A 20609-nucleotide genomic window follows, 5' to 3' on the forward strand; every position below is an offset into this window, starting at 1 on the left:
GCGAACAACAGAACCTGAGTGGGCATGTAGACGGAACCATTTGAGGCAAACCGGTAATGAACCGCAATAATAACATGAAGGGAAAAAAAGAAAAGAAAAATCACTTAAAGGTTTGGGGTAAATGAAACTGTGCGAGTGTGTATGTTTGAGGGGAGGGGGTGTTGTAATGTGGGTAAAGGTAAAGTGGGATTACAGGACAGGACGGGGGCTGTGAGGGCACTGAGAAACAGTTCATTAAAACCTGGTAGTGGTGGTGGGAGAGAGACACTGGCGTCACCCTCCAATGCAGACGTGTGGCGTGAGGGTAACGTTGTATGTGTGCATGTGTGAGAAGAGTGAGCTGTAGATTGGGAGGGAGGGAGGGGGGGGTAAGTGGTTGCGGCTGATGGCTCATTTGAGCTGTACTGTAGTTTGGGGGGGGGGGGGGCAAGAGGCTGTGGCAGATGGATCATTTTAGCTGTACTGTAGGTTGGTTTATAAACAATAGGGAGGGGGGCAAGAGGTGGTGGCAGATGGGATCAGGCAGGTTTGTTTATACACAAGATGGAGGGGGGGTTGGGGGGCAAGAGGTTGTGGCAGATGGGATCATTTTAGCTGTACTGTAGGTTGGTTTATAAACAATAGGGAGGGGGGCAAGAGGTTGTGGCAGATGGGATCATTTGCCCTCCACTGTCTGTCTCCACTTCCACAGATCCTCCATGGTCTGTGGAGAAGAGAAAAAGGGAACAGGTTGTTAATATTCAAAAAGGAGGGGGAAAAAATATACACATCATTGAGCCAGGGCACTTCAGTTGATTCAAAAAGTCCAAAACAAAATCAAGATTCACCCTCCAAGAGCACCAGATGTTTTTGAGGATACTAGCAGCGCTCTACCTACAGGGTTCCCACTCCTTTTTCATTAACAAATTCAAGCACTTTCTAGCACTTTCAAGCACCACATTTTCAGTTTTCAAGCACCTTTAAATAGGTCGCCTACTAGTGGGAGGGGGATGTAGGGGTCCTCCCCCAGAAAAAAATGTGTTTTTAAGATGCAATTTTCCTGCATTCTAATCAATTTTAAGGTGTCGAATGGCAAATCTCACTCCCTCAGATTTTTTATATACCTAAACAATTTACTTCTAATATTTGGTTTATTGAGTTTGACTTGACAAATTTCAAGCATTTTCAAGCACTTCACAGAAAACTCAAGCATTTTCACAACCTTGAAAACACTTAATTGAAATTCAAGCACCAGTGGGAACCCTGTACCTACTCCTCTGCAGGTTATTAATAACATTCAAAAGTAGGGATGCAAATTATCAATTAATTAATTAATCGTTAGTTGATTGCCATATCGATCAACTTACGATTAATTGATAAGCAGTGTTTTCCCCCCCGAAATCTCAATGTTTCTAAAAAAAAAACCTACTAAATCTAAAAATTAATTGAAAATTCAGATAAAATTCCACATTTAAATTAATTCTATTTCAATTCTTTAATCCAAACGTGATTAAAATATTCCCACTATTCACACCCCTCTTCACACACACTCTTCAAATGCCCATATCACCTGGGTCTCTTGTCAGTTGAATATTAATGTTTTTTAATCGATTAATGCATTGATCGATTAAAGTCGATTAATCATTTGCATCCCTATTCAAAAGAGATTAAGTATGCACATCCTGCCTCACTGAGGCCAGGTGCAAGGACAGGTTATTCATATTATTCAAAAGAGTAGAGATGCACCGAAATGAAATGTTATGGCCGAAACCAAATAATAATAATTCAATATTGCAATTAAAACATTACCTTGCTGTCGGTCACTTTGAAGGTGTTCTTCATGTAGTTCTCAAACTTGGGCTGGAGCTTTGGAAGCGAGACCCCCTGCAATACAACATGAAGGCAAAAATACTGAATTAAAATTGGGTGCCCATTATAATACATTGTATGTATCGGATAGGGTGCCCTTTCAGATGACTGTGTTCTGGGCCCAGAAAAAGCTGTCAACGGCCCTGCTCTTATTACTCATCATCATCATCCAGGTAACTAACGTTTCGACAAAAATACTGAATCAAACCAAGATATCGCAAAACACGCCCATTCAATGCAAAAGCGTGTGCTCAAGTTGGGTCTCCTAAGGGAGCGTTGTCCCCTACTACTTCTCTTTTTGAGGTGTTTGCGCAAGACGTGCGCTACCGCCATCTACAGCGCTAAGGGGACTTCATTGATTCTCAACCTCAGGACTCCAAAGGTCTCCTAAAGGGGCGTTCACCCGACATAAAGTGGATACCGGAAAAGAAACAAAATGACGCTTCTTGTTAGATCCAGCTCATAGAGGTAGAAAATAACACTAGAGAGGACACAGCAATTTGCGACAGCACTGGGAAATGGCAGCTGGAGATTCCCCACTTCCGTAGGTAGTGTAGGTACTTTCAGGCAATGCAAGTCAATGGAGAACACGCCCAACCCTGTCAAGAAATTAACTAAAATAAATATGAAGTAACACTTTAATCAAAGACCAGATTTGAAATGCCAGGCTAAATATCTACTTAAATCATATGAGTCGATAAAATACATTTAAAAATCAAATAATATCTTTTATGAACATAGTTAGCAACACACTTCAACTATTGTCCTTGTATAGTGTGTTGATGGACATTTTCACATGATTAAGCCATTTTTGACAGAGGTGAGCCTCGTTTACAGGGCAGTCATGGGTGAGCGGTTAGGGCGTCAGACTTGCATCCCAGAGGTTGCCGGTTCGACTCCCGACCCGCCAGGTTGGTGGGGGGAGTAATCAAACAGTGCTCTCCCCCATCCTCCTCCATGACTGAGGTACCCTGAGCATGGTACCGTCCCACCGCACTGCTCCCCATGGGGCGCCACTGAGGGCTGCCCCCTTGCACGGGTGAGGCATAAATGCAATTTCGTTGTGTGCAGTGTGCAGTGTTCACTTGTGTGCTGTGGAGTGCTGTGTCACAATGACAATGGGAGTTGGAGTTTCCCAATGGGCTTTCGCTTTTCGCTTTCGCTTTCTCCGTTAATTTCCATTTCTCTGATCTACCTCCAGATAATGGCCGCTACAGATTGCCGTAAAAAGGGGGGCGGGGTCCTCTCTAGTGTTATTTTCTACCTCTATGATCCAGCTTCTTTGATGAAGGGCAACAAGAACGCCATGATTAACAGGAAGTCATCCCAATGACCAAACACCTTTGGTCTCTGTAGTCTTCATGGCGCCTGTCGACATGCCTGTCTGAAAAGCCCCCAACCACAAGATCAGAGAGATTCTACAGATGTGACGAGATTTCACTCGTGACTCTTCCGGGTGGTACTGCACTTTATGGGACACCAACGGAGGAGTGCAGACTCCATTCAGAATAAATATATGCTGCACTCGATCGACAGCGCCCCCTAGGTAAACTGCAGGCATGGGTCGAACAGCTAGTGTGGGGGCTGTTTGTAGACCGGCTGTGATAAGATCTTTTAACAGAGTCTTAGGAGCCCATTCCACGTAGCAGGATTTTTTGAAATGTGGATATTTTTTCTCCTGATTACATTGGTTTCGGCCTTCTGTTTCCACGTAGCAGATTTAGAAAATCCAGATATTAAAAAGCAGGCTTTAAAATACCCCATTAAGAGGGCTGAAACACATGCTACAATGGAGTATTTATTTTTATCCACATGTTGCATTAACACCTTAACAGGAGAAAAAAATAGCAGGCTTTAAAAATAGCAGGCTACGTTGAAACGGCACCTTAGACCTGATGAGAGGTGGCTGTTCTTAATTCAAGGACCTCTTTCAGGAACCATTCTGCCTAACAGAAGGCAAGCACACTTTGCTTCCTACCTGCCAATTAGGGCTGTAACGATACACTCATCTCACAATTTGGTTCGTATAATGATTTTTTTTACCTAGTATTACAGTTTGAAACACCCCACGATTCTGAAATGCATCTCATTTGTAGCTTGGAAGCATCATCAGATTGAATCACATGGTTGTTTTCTGGACTGAAGAATAACAATACTCTGAAAGCGCATCACGATACTGCCTCCTTACATTACGATTCTAGCCTGATAAACCAGACTAAATGTGGATGTCTAATTCACCCGTAGACAAAACATTTTGCCGTCCAGCGGGTGGCGCTGGTTCACCAGGCTATTACGATTCAGTATTTTGACAGAGTATCACGATTCCTCGGTTCGATCCAATATCGTTACAGCCCAACTGCTAACGGCAGGCGTAGTTAGTATTCGTTATGCTTGTACTGTTCATACTGAAACAAGAGCTGTGTGTACACACACACATATGGAGAGACATAATCTAGCAGCTCTACAGCCCACCTTCTCAACGAATCTAATGACCATTTTGTTCTTGCAACTTGAAATCAGGCACCGGACAAGACTACCATCAGCCCTGCATAACGTCTCGTTCCTCACGCCTGTTTTTTGTAGACCGACTTATTATATTATCCAGTAGCTCTGCCACCCACCTTCTCAACGAACGTCATCATCTTGGCCTTGATTTCGGCCGTGGTGAGCGGCGTCTTGGGTGGCTGGGGCGTTTTCTTGTTGGGCGTCTGGCCGCCTTTCTTCTGCTCCCCGCTGCCTGGGGTCTTCTGCTGCAGAGCAAATATTACAGCAATTATAGTAAATAATGGTAACAGACAATTGCATATCAATGCAACATTACTCAAGGAGGGCCCATTCACGACCTACACTCACCGGCCACTTTATTAGGCATACCTGTCTAACTGCTCGCTCACTCACTACGTTTACATGAGACATTTAACTGAATTAACTCCCTTTAACTCTGAATTGTGAAGTGTTTACTTGACATTTTCAATGTGTAATTAAGCTTTATTCAGAGTGAAAAAATGAAAGATCAAAGTAAACTCGACCAAACTATTTAATTCAGAATTATTTATTCGGAATTAAAAAACGCCATGTAACCGTAGCCATTGACTCAAATGCCACAGCCTGCATGAGTATTGTTGCAGACGGTGAGTGTGTTTATATGCAGTTCAGTATCTCGAATGTGAGGCATATCCCGGTTATGATCGTATTCGGAATAAGGTGTTTATATGAGCACAGACCGTTATATCCCAGTCTACATTCTTGGCTGTTATTCTATGGGAAGCCCCTGTATTCAGGATAAGGTGTTTACATGCGTCAGTATCCTGACTGAAAACTCCACCTAGCATATCCTGATTTCTCAGTATCCCGAATAAGGGCTTACTCTGGATACTGAAGTCCGGAAAAGGTGTTTATATGCTCCAACGCTAATTTGGGATACTTAATATCCCGATCATATTCGGGATACTGAACTGCATGTTAACGCACTCAGTTATGTAAATTCTGAAGGCAAAGGGGGCTCCAACAATTTTTGTTGTAATTAATTACAGCAGTGATTCTCAAACTGTGGGCCGTGGCGGTACTGCAGGTGGGCCGTGACTCGAGAGGTCCTAGAAAAAATAATATTGACTCACATGTTTAGATAAATCGCCACATGTTCTTTAGTCATCTTATGTCTTGTGTGCGTCCAGAAGCGTGAGTACACTTTCTTATTTGGTGTTCTTACGCGTGTCTTATGTTATGGTGTACTACTATTAGGTAGGATCAGAGCCATGCAGAGAACAGTGTTACGCGATTGGAGGACCAGGAATTAAATTGCAGCCCCGCCTTTCAACTGTGGGGTAATCACCACGAATATGTAAACCATCAACTGTCTCGGTGGTGATAATCACAACAGTTTTACCACCTGTGATGTTTATCTGAAGTTATTACTACGAACATCAAGTCTAGAAAAAACAACATTAAAGAACATGTGGTGATTTATCTAAACATGTGAGTCAGTCATCTTATGTCTTGTGTGCGTCCAGAAACGTGAGTACACTTTCTTATTTGGTGTTCTTATGTGTGTCTTATGTTATGGTGTACTACTATTAGGTAGGATTATTAATGTTAAAAACAGCAGCAGTGTGAGGGCATCTTTTTTTTAAAAAATATGTGTCCCAAAGTCAAGTCTGATTTCCTCATCTCTTCAGCTGTTTTAAACCGGGCATACACTGTGCGATATTTTCACTCGTGGGTCTTAAGCTTCTGCTCACACTGCACGATGGAATTTCACTGTTTTAAAGTTCACAGCTCACGACTCATGTCCTCACACTACACGAGCCGACAGTCGGATGCGAGCGAAATTCTTCCACCGCACGACGCGACAGGCATGTTTCCCCGGTATGCAGAGGAGGGAACATGCGCACCTGAGGTGGAGATGAGGTCGCGCTCAACAGCGAATCGCACGGCCCTATTAATTTGTGTGTGAAGTGTCAAATCGGGTCATAGCACTGCTTTAACTGTGCAATTTCCGCACGAGCCACGACCAGAATTTCAAACCGTTTTGATTTTCTTGCGACCCTGCGATTGCATGGTCGTGAGGCGAAATCGCTTGTTGTTACCCCATGTACACTGCACGATGCGAGACTCAAGATTGACCTGCGATTGAGCAAGAAATCGTCCAGACTCTCAAAAAGTCGTGCGAGTGCCAAATCGGGGCAAAAGTCGCACAGTGTAAGCCCAGCTCTAGTGAGATCTGAATATCGTGAAGTCACTGTGAACCACGGGGAACACGCACAGCAGTGTGCAGGTGTGCTTTCCCTCTGAACGTAAAGCTCGATTTCCTCACCTGTTTACTAGAGGCAGGGCCGGGCTTGTGCTTGCCGTTCTGTGCAGGGGTCTGTGGCTTGGACGGTGCCTTCTTTGGCTGAAACACACAAGCATAACACCATTTCACCATTTAATTTCTTTAAAGATCCAGTGGGTGCGTTCCAATATGCGACCTTGCGTCCTCCACTTGTGCTTGTGGCCTCATACCAGGAAGTAATACGTCATGATGACATCACTGACATCAGCATTATAGTTCAATAACTCACAAAAACTCAATTTTAAAGTCATTTTCTCATTTACAATTGGGATGGTAAATGAAAAACAGTCCCCCATAAGTTGTTTTGGCTAGGCTGACAGCTGGGAAGTTTTATTGTTTTGTTCACGGAGGAGGGGCCAGGAGGCGGGGCGAGGCCACAAGCACAAGTGGGGGTCGCATATTGGAAGGTCCCCAGTGTGAGCAGCCCCCCCTCCCTTTCCATCCATCCATCATGGCGTTCTGGCTTTCTTATGACAGAGAGAGAGTATGACATGAAACAAGTGGTGGAGAGATGGGGCAGGTTGAGGATATGACCCAAGTCAGACTTTAACCTGGATCCCCATAAGCATGCAAGCTCATTTAAGGGGAAACTTTGTTTGCCTACCTTATAAGGTGACTCTTCCATTTCCTCCTCGTCTTCATCATCGTCGTCGTCATCATCATCATCCTCATCGTCGTCATCGCTAATATAATAAAGCACACACGTTAATATCTAAAAATAAGAATCTCCGAGACAGTTCACTAATCTGTATATGCCACTACACCCGTTTATCAGAAAACTGTTTTTTAGAGGGTTTGCACATCAAGTTGGTCAGTGGACCTGAAACGCCTTTATCCAGCGCGACACACAAAATACACAAAACAGAGACATACATAGTCAAGCCTCTGTACTCCAAAATGAATATCCTCATAAGATTAATACACGTTTTTAAGTGTAATGTTTTATTTGCTCATAAAGTTCCCTACTACAGGAAACACGTTACATCATATGAATTTATTCAAAGTAATGCAACTATTTTAGGGAAAAGGCAATACAAATATATCTTTTAAAACTTGAGACGCATGAGACCAACACACACAGACGCAACAAATAATACTTACTCATCGTCCTCGTCATCATCCTCATCCATCTTCATCTTTTTCTGAAAATAACAATGAAGTCAAGACATTAATTTCAGTGAACATGTGAATTTACAGGTTAGAGTTCCTGATCCCTAAATAAGTAAATACTTGGCAATTAAATTAAAAGAAGAAGACTGTTGAGGTCGAAACGTTATCCTGCCACTACAGTTGGCCTTAGTCCTGCACCTTTCCCTGGGATGTGCACAATCCTCTCCTTCAACTGAATTAAATTAAAACCCACATGCATGCACATGCTGCGTTGTTTGTCTTCTGCATAGCGCATTTAGTAAAGGGGTGATTGAGCCTTTCAGCATTAAGAGCCATTATAACTTTTCAAAGCAGAAATTTAAGGTTTTTTTAAGTTCATGCTGCGCATTTGCAAATGTGATGTTTTCATGTAGATTTACTGGTCTGACCAAAGTACAGCAAATTTGGTAGCCAAAGAGGACTATGACTAGCAATTCAAAATAGAAGACATGGAGAAGATCCACCTATTCAATGCACCAAAGTCCCAAATTCGAAGCCATAAAGCATACTTAGCAATTGAAAAGTATTCATGACAGGGTTCCCACTCTAATTCAGATTGATTCCATGATTTTTCATGACTTTCCAGACCCAAAAAACTGAATTTCCATGACCACTTCCGTAAAAAGAAATAACGTTTAACAGTTTTGAAGTGTGAAAACTGAAGATTATCTTCACTCCTAGAGCCGACGCAGAGTCACCAACAGACTTAGGTGGGCTCATTGCATTCTAGTTAAACCAAAGCGTCTCTGGCAAAGCGTTCTAGCATAACCAGTAAGAAACAATGTTATACACCAAACAAAAAAGTTTTTGCTTCCACACAACTGTGTAGAAAATTCCATGATATTCCATGATTGTGCATGCAAAATGGTAAAATTCCATGACTTAAAAAAAACTTATGAAATTCCATGATGTTCCAGAAATTCCATGACCCGTGGGAACCCTGTCGACCTAAATGCGGTGGTTTCCACACAATGAAAAAGATGTGAATGGGCAACATGAATTTAATGGTGGAACAGGGATTCCTTCAGTGATCCAGGAGGTCAGTCGCTCAGTGAAATTACAGCAACACGTTAACGACCCCATGTACACAGGCCCAGTTCTCTTTCCGAGAACTGGATCCCCCCCATTAACATTGAATGCGTCGAAGGGGGGGACCTTTCAAACGGCTTTGTCCTGGGCCCACTCAAGGCCGTCAGTGGCCCTGCACGTACACATAGAGTGCGTTTTAATATGCGACCTTGCCTCCTCCACTTGCGCTTGTCTCCTCGTCCCGCCTCCTGGCCCCTCCTCCGTGGAGAAAACGATAAAGTTTCCACGCTGTCAGCCTAGCCACAACAACTTTTGAGGGACTGTTTTTCATTCACCATCCCAATTGCAAATGAGAAAAAGACTCTACAATTGAGCTTTTGCAAGATATAATGCTGTTGTCAGTGATGTCATCATGACGAGAAGCAAGTGGAGGAAGCAAGTGGAGGAGGCAAGTGGAGGAGGCAAGGTCGCATATTGCAACGTACACATAGCACCACATACCGAAGCCTTCATGAGTCCAGGTCGCATCCTCTTCAGTGAGACGCCCTCCTCCTCTTCCTCCAGATCTTCGTCATCTAGGTCATCCTCATCAAAAGGCGGCATCACTGGGGAAGGAGCAGCACATTAGTTAGTAAGAAAAAAAAATCTTACCAGACATGCAGGACTGAGTAACAAATATTTTTCAAAAAGTATATGAAACCGGTAGATTGCGGAATGAATGGAAACTTGATTCCTTGGTGGCAGTCAAACCTACATATTACGAAAGCCCACCTGGGAAAATCCAACTCCCATTGTCATTGTGACACAGCACACAAGTGAACACTGCACACAACGAAATTGCATTTTATGCCTCACCCGTGCAAGGGGGCAGCCCCCGATGGCGCCCCAATTACTCCCCCCACCAACCTGGCGGGTTGGCAGTCGAACTGGCAACCTTTTATTTGGGCTACAAGTCTGACGCCCTAACCGCTTACCCATGACTGCCCAGTCTACATGTTAAACCTTTGGTTGGCTCCTCCACCATTATGGGGTACCTAAGTCACGCCCTCTACTTCCTGGTTCATGGGGCAGACAGTTGCTAAAAATTGAATGGAAGTGAACGAGGCGAGTCGTGTTGGACTTGTGGTGCATAAGTGGAGGTCCAAGGTTTGGATTGTTGTTGAAGAACCACTCATTTCAAGCCCAGTACCGTAATTATTTTTTTATTCCCTCTGCCCCATGAACCAGGAAGTAGAGGGCGTGACTTAGGTGCCCCATAGAGCTTTGAAAGCATCTTTTAACACTTGCACAGCCAGCAATCTCTGCGTACGGTTACTTACTGACTAAGTGCTGTCCGCTGATGTGAACTGGCCCCGTGCCTGCCTTCAGCCTGAACGTGACCGGTGGCGTGATCTCAAACCCACCCACGCACACCTGTTGGGAAGGAGAGGAGCAGAAAACAGGGTTTCAGTTTTTTGTTTTTTTAATGGATTTTTTTTAAAATAATCTTTTTCGCATTTATTTGAGACAGGACAGTGAAGAGCGACAGGAAGCAAATGTGGAGAGAGAGAGACGGGGTAGGGATGGCAAATGACCCAGGCCGGATTCAAATCCTGGGCCCAACTCCAAATGTGGGAAGCGTCCCTGAAAACAGGGTTTCAGATTAACAATTCAATAAGAAAAACAGAGATAACTCTGTCCTTGCTTGGACAATTTGGATTTTAAAAGGACAATCGAATATGGTGTAATAATGAAAAAGGAAAAAGTTTACCGCACACTTGTTTGACTTTATGCCCTTTTATTTAGAGCACACTTAGTGGCTCTAAATAAAAGAGCATAAAGTCAAACAAGTGTGCGGTTAACTTTTTCCTTTTGAAGTATTACATATTCCTGCTTTAACCATCACCTACAAACTGTGCATGGATCTTTGAACTGCTGCATTGGTGTAATAATGCTTGGGTGACTTACGCTTGGCACGGTAGAGGGCCTGAGGGCGGCCAGCACGGCTGTGACCTTGTTGCCCTCGGAGCCGACCCCTTCGACCTCCACCAGGTGAAGGTCGTCCTTGGTACCCGGGTCCACGCATACCTGACGTGGAGAGGGATTTTTTTTTTTAAAAAATCAAATCAAAACAAAATTCAGGACCCCCACTTTTAATGACGTTTTTAAAAGAAAGTTTCCATTACTTTTCCATGCCTTCACGGCACTGTCCGTAAGTAAAACTTTGCATACCTCTAGGGCGAAATTATATTTTGACCCTTTCCACTCTCCCTACCTCAGTTCTTAAAGGGACACTGTGTGAGATTTTTAGTTGTTTATTTCCCGAATTCATGCTGCCCATTCACTAATGTTACCTTTTTCATGAATACATACCACCAGCATCAAATTCTAAGTATTCATTATGACTGGAGAAATTGCACTTTTCATACTTGAAAAGGGGGATCTTCTCCATGGTCCGCCATTTTGAATTTCCAAAAATAGCCATTTTTAGCTGCAAAAATGACTGTACTTGGACCATACTAGAAAATATGTGTTTATTACTTAGTAAACTTTCGTTTAAAGATCAAATTTGACAATGGGCAGCCCAGTTTCAATGAGCAGCATAGTTGCAGTACCTTTTTTGTCCATTTCCTGCACAGTGTCTCTTTAAACATTCAAAATACTATACAAGGCATCCACTGTAGCATGCACACGCACGCATTTGCAGGATTCACACTCATTATCTGGGACATTTCCGGGTTCAAAAAAGGTTTGAAAAATACAGTTAGAGGAACATCAGAGGGTCAAAACAGAAATGCAACCCGTTCAGTTCATATATGGAGCCATCATTTAAAACATATTACACAAATGGAAGGGTACACATTTTTTATATACAAATACTTCACATACATTTCCACCAAATGCCAGGACCATGTACAGGACCTACAAGACAACCCTCTACATTTCCAGGACGAGTCGGAACCCTGCATTTGGAAATAATTGAATAGCCTGATGATAACAAATAGAAGGGCTATAACATCATCCTGGTACACATTAGAAATGAATCCTTCTGGTAGATAGATGTTCATGGTGCTTTTGGTGCACCTGACGTACCATTCGGATGGACAGCTGGTGTTCCACGTCGTCCTCATCTGGGGCAAACCTCACCTCCTTCCCAGCTGTGAGCTCACATCCTAACGGGTTAAAAAAGACAAAATAAGGAATTAATTCATGTATTAATTTAAAATGTCATTAAAGGTACACTGTGCAGGAAATGGTCAGGTACTGCAACTATACTGCTCATTGAAACTGGGCTGCCTATTGCCAAATTTGATATTTCCATGAACGTTTACTAAGTAAACTAATATTTTCTAGCATGGCCCAAGCAGTCATTTTTTGCAGCTAAGATGGCTATTTCTGGAAATTCAAAATGGCAGATCACGGAGAAGATCCCCCTTTTCATGTATGAAAAGTGCAATTTTTCCAGTCATAATTAATACTTAGAATGTGATGGTGGTGGTAAGTATTCATGAAAAAGGTAACATTAGTTAATGGGTAGCATGAATTCTGGAAATGGCCAAAAATCTTACACAGTGTACCTTTAAGCTTAATTGACATTCACATACAAATCATGTATGTAGCGGAGGGCTTTGCCTTGCCGTCAAAAACGTGGCAGCAGCGGCCGGGGTCATGTCAGGTAACAGGGGCGGCAAGAGAAACTCAGTCGCGGCTGGGAACCCACGTGGTGGTGCGTGCGTCATGATGATGGTGGGGGGCATTCCAGAGTTGTACCGGTAACTTGTGCCCAGTTGACAGGACTTGACTGCCCACTTAATTTCATTTTGAACTATACATCTGTCTAAATCTGACTCAAAACTATCGGACATAGTTTTAATAAAGACCAAGACGTATGTGTTGGACAAGAGGACTCCACAAACAGAAGTAACACGTTTCCCCCTCGACAAATAAGGCCTATACCAAGCTAGCGTATTGTACATTTGTTCAGATCGAATAGCTTTACATGGGAATTTACAACGTATAACCGATCTTGAAAATCACCGTGTCAAACAAGACCAAGGAGAACTGAGATCATCACGGCGAAATCATCTACTTCTACCACTGTATCCATTTTCTGACGCGTCACACGCGGAGCAGCAGCAGCAGCAGCAGCAGCGTAGCGCTGCATTCAATCTTTCCATATTTTTATCCAGTTCACGTTTTAGGGATTCTGTGTCCTCCGCAAACTCCCCGTTACCATAACTGTCTGTCTCAAACGTAACGTAAAAGTAGAGCTAGTTGAAGCTACATCATTTGGGAATCCTAGCGCACGGCACGGCCTTTCTTGCTAGGATACAATGCGCAGGCCTGAACACACGTGTCCGCTTGCCTAGTTCAAAGGCATGGACAAAAGACCTGGGAAAATGAAACTCATTTTCCACCGCATTAGAGCTCTAGATATATACATCGTCTTGAGTGGTAAGCCTCAGAGAGTGTGGTAGACACACAAGCAACTTGACATTGTAGTGTACTTACAACCATACATCAGCAATTGACTTGCTGGGGTGCTAACTGCATTGCCATGCTTGCGACATGGTTGTTAGCGTAGTGGACAGGGGCTAACTCCTCTGCTGTGCCTATGAAACAGACATTTACCTAACTAATTCACATGCAAGCCCAATTCTAAGTCGCATTGTGGTGTGTGGGGGAATATTGCCATACAGTTGTCGTTTTGCCTCGTTTTTAACAGTGCCTAGCAAGCTTATGGCTCAGTAGCTAACTGACTAACCTGACTTGGGCTCTTCACACAAAACCTACGAAGACATTCATGATTTTATCGGACAAAAGACTGAACGACATTGACATGTTCTTCGTGTATTTAACCAAAATAATTGCATCTACGTATGTTTTATAGTTACCGTAGATGTAGGTCTGTGGTGACGGTCCTTGGTCCATGTCCATGCTGCCGGTAAAAGCGTGATGAGTCCTCGGGAACTGATGAACTGGGTGCGCGTGGGCAGGTACCTTCTGAGATTCTCATGTAACCACGCCCCTCACCCCGATAACTAAGATTGGCATCAGTGTTGGCCAATAGTTGTTCTGGAATCAACAGGTTAGGCGGGACATGGGAATTATACGGCTGTTATTGGTGTAAAAGACAGCCACAGAGTTTGCCGCGTGCAGGGCCGTAACTTCATGCGCAGCGCATGCACCCACAACACTTGTTGCAGGCGCTGGCAGTCATCCACTGCGCTATGTTGGAAGAAAGCCGTTTTGATATCTTATTTACAAAATACTTTAACTAAGAGCTACAATATACGATTGCATGCGACAGACTGAACCATTTTCTTATCCCTTGAACAATGGAGACGGAAATACCGATCATAAAATTGAAAGTGATCACGGACAGATGCAGACTGTTCAAGGAGTCAAGGATATTTAGGCCTATTTGTCATGTAGGCCCTACATAGACACTTTCGTGTCACTTGTAATGAAATGCATGGCCGGTGCACAACAGAAGAAGAAGGGTGAAGAAGAAATCACATAAAAATAAAAGTTGTGTGTGTGTGTGTGTGTTCAATCAAAGTAGGCTACTTAGGAGGAATTCAGTAGGCCTAAGCCAGTGTTTCTCAAACTTTTTCAGACCGAGGACCACTTTGTCCCCCTAAAAGATTATCGGGGACCACCTGTCAACTGAATTGGCAGTTGATGGATGCTAATTTGACACTGCTAATTTTTATGCAGATCACTTACTTTTTATTTACATTATAAGCCTGTTTTGTTGTGTTGAAAACATGAAAATGTCACAAATATAGCATACTGGTAGCTTATCTTGGAAAAGTAGAAATCCCCTCGCGGACCACCTGAGCTCTGTCGCGGACCACTAGTGGTCCCCGGACCACACTTTGAGAATCGCTGGCCTAAGCAAATGGCATGAGGAAAAAAGCTTTTTCTCAGTCTCTCAGTTCTAGCTCTGTGACAGCACAGTCGCCTTCCAGATCTCAGTTTTTCAAATAGTCCATATCCTGGGTGTGATTGGTCTTTGAGAATGTTATGGGCCCTCGATAGCACTCTCTTTTGTATAGATGTCTTTCACGGCTGGCAGAGGTTGACGAATAGGCTACAGCGCTCAGCAGAGCGCACTAGGCCTATCCTTTGTAGTTCTTTCTGTTCACTCACTGTGACATTTCCGTACCAGGTGATGATGGACCCTGTTAAGATGCTCTCCACTGCTGAGGAGTAAAAGGCTTTTAGGATGGGTGTGGAAACTTTGAACTTTTTCAACAGGCGCAGAAAGTACAGTCTCTGCCTGGATTTCTTAATGATATTGTGTGTGTTGTTTGTCCATGTTAAGTCATTTGTGATGTGAACACCAAGGTATTTAAAGCACTTTACCCTCTCAACAGGTTGTTTACAGTTGGAAAGTGGAGTGTAGTTTCCCCTCTTTTTCCGAAAGTCCACCACCATTTCCTTAGTCTTGCTTACGTTTAGTGCCAAGTTGTTGTGCTGGCACCATTGTGAGATGTTATAAACTTCATTTAGGCCTATGTATGCCTGTTCATCATTATTATTGATCAGTCCCACCACTACAGTGTCATCAGCAAACTTGATGATGGAATTCTGACTGCTGCTGGCTCTGCAGTCATGGGTGTAAATGTTGTAGAGATATTAGGATTTATTTTGTGAAGGAGTCTTAGAAATTACATTTGCAATACAATTCAGTTATATTCAGGGCACCTATAAGGTGGGTTTGTTGTAAAGGTGTCTGCCTTCAATATAGGCCTATAAAGTGCAGGGGGAAATCCTGGTTTGTGTAGCCTAGTAGGCCTATGGCACTCGGAGGAATTTGAAGTGGCCCCTCGAATGAAAAAGGTTCCCCCACCCCTGGCCTACAGGATATGGGTGGGAGACGTGACGCCTTGTTTTTTCGTAACATTGGTTAAAAACCTACAAAACTGTTATTTTCCTTTAAAAAACAAATGTCAATGAAAGAAGATGTGGTACATTATGTTTCATATTAGTCTTAGATGAGAAGAAACATTTTTGTTAAGATTTATGTAAAGGTTTATATATCAAATTTCCTGCGGTGTGACTGTAACATTAATGAAACAATATATAATAATATATATATAAATTAACCAACAACATTTTGAATAATGTATGAAGCATTTGGCATGATTGCATAAATCTTAACTTTAGATTAAGATATGTGAATGTGGAAAAAAACTCAAGACAGTAATATTAACTACAAGTTCAATTTCGTAACACAAATTGCGTCCTGTGGGGTGACATGTATGTCAATGTTTGTGAATGGGCAGCTGCAAGGCCAACTACAAGGGTCTTAAAGACTGGCTCCTAACCAGTCAGTACCTCAGTTATTGGAGAGTGCTGTGGAAGTTTAAGGTGACTCTTAACCTCTTAATATGTCTTCATATTGCAATCTTTCTGTCACGCAATGCTTAGGTTCATTTTATGGTGTCCTGTGGTGTGACTGCTCTTATAGGAGGAAAAAAAAGTTATTTTATTAATGAAAACACATATTAAGATTAAACACAATATCATTATCAAGTTAGCATGAGCTCAGATGTCAGTCATGTATAAAACAGGATTTAAATGGCCATAATGCAGTGAATTCCCTGTGGTGTGACTCCATTTTCCTGCGGTGTGACATGCCTATGCTACAGTGGTGCTCATATGTTTACATACCCCAGCAGAATATACACTTTCTTGGCAATTTCTCACAAAGTATGAAGGATTACACAAAACCTTTTTTTTCACTCATTGCTAGTGACTGGCTTAAGATATTTATTAGCAATCTTCTGTGTTTACTCTTTAAAAAGCATGATCACAACCCAAACTACCCAAATGACCCTGTTCAAAAGTTTACATACCCTAGTTTCTGATGCTGAATATGGCCCTGTTTAACATCAGGGACCGCTCTAAATTGTTTTTGGTAGCTGTGGATAAGGCTCTTAATGTTCTCAGATGACAAAACAGCACATTCTTCCTGGCAGAATGGTTGTTTCGTATAAAATTATTGGGTGTCTTGCTGGAACCTCACATTTGAGGTTTCCCCTGAATGGCTCAATGATGTTGAGATCAGAGTAAGCCGGTCACTCAAAAACATCATTTTATTCTTTCTGAAGCTAATGACGGGTTGATTTGGCTTTCTGTGTTGAAATATTGTCATGTTGGCATGTCCAAACAATGGACCATGTGCAGTTTCAAGGCTGATGAGTGTCAAGTTTCCTCCAGTATTTTCCACAGGGCAATGCATTCATCATTCTGCGAGTATGGACCAAAGGTAATAGTGCATTTGAAGAGTTCAGATGCAAAAACCCCTAACTCCATTTCTGAAGACGTGCACTTCTATATTTTTAGAGAACCCTGTTGTTGGTTTGGTTTACATGTATGTACTTGATAATACATATAAATAGTTATATTAAATAAATAAAATAAAAAATATGCAATTTTGATAGCTTTGTATTAAATAAAAATGAATAAAGATTATTTTCTGAAAAGGCACTTAGGGGGTTTTGCATCTGAACTCTTCATTTGTAACTCAGATGTCCCCATGACATCAGTGGTCCATGACCATGTTTCACAGAAGGGCATGGTGTAACTTTCATCATAGGCTCCGTTGACTGTTCTCCAAATGGTACTGTTAATAGTGGCTGAAAAAAGTTCCATATTGATCTAATTTATCCAAATGACTTTGTCACAGGCATTCTGATGCTTCTCACTATGCTATTTGGTGTATCATATGCAAAATAACATGTTTGCATTTTTGTAGTAATGGCTTTCTCCTGGCAACCCCCAACAGCCCATCTTTCCTCAAGTGCCTCTTTGCTGTACAGTTTAAAACATTTTTTCATGTTGTCCTATATTTCACCTAAAGTTATTTTTTGGTTGTCCTATGCCTCCTGAACAATTTCCCTTGCAATGATCATTGCAATGCAATGATTCCCTTGCCCAATGGCTTGATTCCAACCAAACCCCCTCATTTCTGAATTGAAATTCCAACAGTGCCAACATGACAATGTTTCGACACAGAAAGCCAAATCAACCCGTCATTAGCTTCAGATAGAATAAAATGAAGGTTTTTGAGCGACCATCTCACTCTCCTGATCTCAACATCATTGAGCCACTCAGGGGAAACCTCAAATGTGAGGTTCCAGCAAGACACCCAAAGATATTATAGGAAATAACCATTCTGGCAGGAAGAATGTGCTGTTTTGTCATCTGAGAACATTAAGAGCCTTATCCACAACTACCACAAACAATTTAGAGCAATCCCTGATGTTAAACAGGGCCATATTCAGCATCAGAAACTAGGGTATGTAAACTTTTGAACAGGGTAATTTGGGTAGTTTGGGTTGTGATCATGCTTTTGAAAAAGTAAACACAAAAAAATGCTAATAAATATCTTAAGCCAGTCACTAGCAACGAGTCAAAAAAAGGTTTTGTGTAATCCTTCATATTTGGTGAGAAATCGCAGAGAAAGCGTATATTCTGCTGGGGTATGTAAACATATGAGCACCACTGTATGTGTTGATGCAGGACACATTTTTCCAAAAATGGCAAAAATAAGGTGAAATTCCACAGACCATTAAGTGCTTTTCTATTTTTTTCCAATTTTTATCCATCAATTTTTTCAGGAATTTGAAAAACTTTTTTTTTTTTTTGCGTTACGCCCTTAAACGTCAACCACCCATATATCTTTTCCGTGCATCACTTGGATCAGATGCAGAATTCAGCACCACGCGCGTGGACAGCTCTGGACACACCGTTGAAGGTCTACGCTCGCGCGTGGACAGCGCCCCACAAGAGTAACCTGGTGTCGGAATGGCGGTATGAAAAAGTGTGGAGGTGTGTCGGAATTGCGGTATGTCGGCGGTTGCCCCCCCTGGACCGCACAGGTGCTTTTCTTTGTGCTCAGTTGCACTTGAAAAGAACACGTCTTCTGGTTCTTGCTTTGCAATAGTTTGAATTTGGTGAACTCTGGCAACGGTTTTATTCATTTAGCTGTCGATGTTTAGATTCTTTCCCACATGCATGTGATTCTGACATGACGTTATGGTTGATACGCAATGTCTGGTAATTTGACTGGTAGCCTAATGAGAAGGGGGGGCGTTTGGGCAAAAAAGATTGAGAACCACTGACGGACGCATATTGTCCGCCTATCGGACTTGTTTACAGCCCTGGTTGGAACGGGATGGCACAAGAGTGAAAATCCACTCAAAGAAGGTGGAGCTACTTTCCAGATCCACTTTCTTTGATCCACTCCCGTGTCATGCTCTGGTTTACATCTCCATGAATCGGAAGTATAGCGAATTAGGGGCGTGACTTGATGCTGAAGAAGAGCACGGCTGCTGGCACAAAGACGTCCTTCTATCTTATTTATAGGCTAAAGTCTCTGACCAAGAGCTGTAGTATAAGGTGTATGCAACCGATTGAACTGTTCCCCCTTTACTCTCTGTAATCAACTATGGAGGACGAAATACCGATCATGACATTGAAAGTGATCACGGAACCAGATGCTGACTGTGTTCATCTGTTCAGTGATGTTGAGAGAGAAGTTGGGTTTTCTTCTCCACCGAAGAGTAAGTAGCCTATCAGCCATTTCTAACCATTTATGTAAAGTCAAAATATTGTCTTTCCCTCTAAAGAATTTAATGTGATGCATTTACTAACGTTAAGATATTAGCCTACATAGCCTACCCGCAAAAAGCACAAAGCACAGGGAAGTGTGGGTAAATTCCAGTCAGGTCAGCTTTTGGCCTATTGCCAGTTTCTTCACAGATCATAGCCTAGGACAATGCTCTCCCTGCAAAGACATAAACCTAGGTATAGCCCACCCATAGACATTAAAAAGTGTTTCAATAACCAAATATAGGCTAAGTAGTAAATACCCATGGAAACATATAGGCCTAATTTTAGGACAGGCCGGCAGATGGGACTAGGCTTCAACAGGAGTCAGTTATGTCTATATTCACATTCATTACATATTCATTTCTATATGCAGACCGATGTCTCCTCTGCTGTGTCAATGAAGGCCTGTCGCCTAATTCATTATCATGCAACTGTAAAACAAAGCCTGGGGAGTGTCAGTAAACTCATCCCAACTGTCCCTTCTCTGAAGGTTTTTTATTGCTCCCAAACCCAAGTTAACTACAACAACTTGACTATAGGCTTTTGATCCCTCTGTCTTTCAAGCACTCATAGTTTCCTCTATAGGATGCATTTACTCTAGGAGGAAAATGCGAAGGAAATCGTTTTTCAAATCGTTTTAAAAAATAAAATAAAAAAAGTTTAATTTTTTTTTTTTTTAATTTCGGAAACTATGGCAGCCAAATTTAAACTATGGCGGTGCGCCATAGTTTCCTCTATGAAAGCAGTGTTTCGCTTTCAGACAGACTTCCGGGGCGCTCCCTCGCGTGCGACCCAGCAGCCCGTGTCTCTGTCTTTCAATGTTTTTATTCATTGACTGATGGAGACTGGGACCGCAAACTGAATTGCCCTTCTGATGGGACTAATAAAGTTATCTGAATCTGAATCAAATGGAGGCCCTTGGGGCCAGATGCGACCCTTGGATGGCAAGGTTATGCCCCCCACAAGGTCTGACCAAAATAAAAGCAAGTAGGCCTATCTGTGCTATCTGTGATCTTGCCTAATTTTCAATCACCAACATTTCAGGTCCTTTGCATTCACATGAGAGTGAAATCCTATCTAAAAAACAGTCCGATAAATAAACCATAAATAGACCATCATACGGCTACTAAGAAATAGCTCTGGA

The 20609-nt window shown here is 42.4% G+C and overlaps 1 protein-coding gene across 2 annotated transcripts; it reads right to left on the reverse strand.

Annotated features, from left to right (window-relative positions):
• Window positions 1–529: 529 nt before the first annotated feature.
• Window positions 530–13849, reverse strand: npm1a (nucleophosmin 1a). 2 transcript variants are annotated; one of them, XM_063197689.1, is made up of 11 exons: window positions 13732–13849; window positions 11930–12009; window positions 10805–10924; window positions 10177–10270; window positions 9359–9462; window positions 7781–7821; window positions 7284–7362; window positions 6662–6739; window positions 4470–4595; window positions 1789–1863; window positions 530–703 (listed from the first exon to the last, which is right to left on the reverse strand). In XM_063197689.1, the coding sequence occupies exons 1-11, from the start codon at window positions 13772–13774 to the stop codon at window positions 656–658; spliced, it is 888 nt and encodes a 295-aa protein (XP_063053759.1). In that variant the 5' UTR covers window positions 13775–13849; the 3' UTR covers window positions 530–655. The 2 variants fall into 2 exon arrangements, with proteins under 2 accessions (XP_063053759.1, XP_063053752.1); XM_063197682.1 differs by having other exon boundaries at window positions 4470–4598.
• Window positions 13850–20609: the final 6760 nt, after the last annotated feature.

This window comes from Engraulis encrasicolus, chromosome 1, assembly GCF_034702125.1.
Source record: "Engraulis encrasicolus isolate BLACKSEA-1 chromosome 1, IST_EnEncr_1.0, whole genome shotgun sequence".
NCBI lineage: Eukaryota > Metazoa > Chordata > Actinopteri > Clupeiformes > Engraulidae > Engraulis > Engraulis encrasicolus.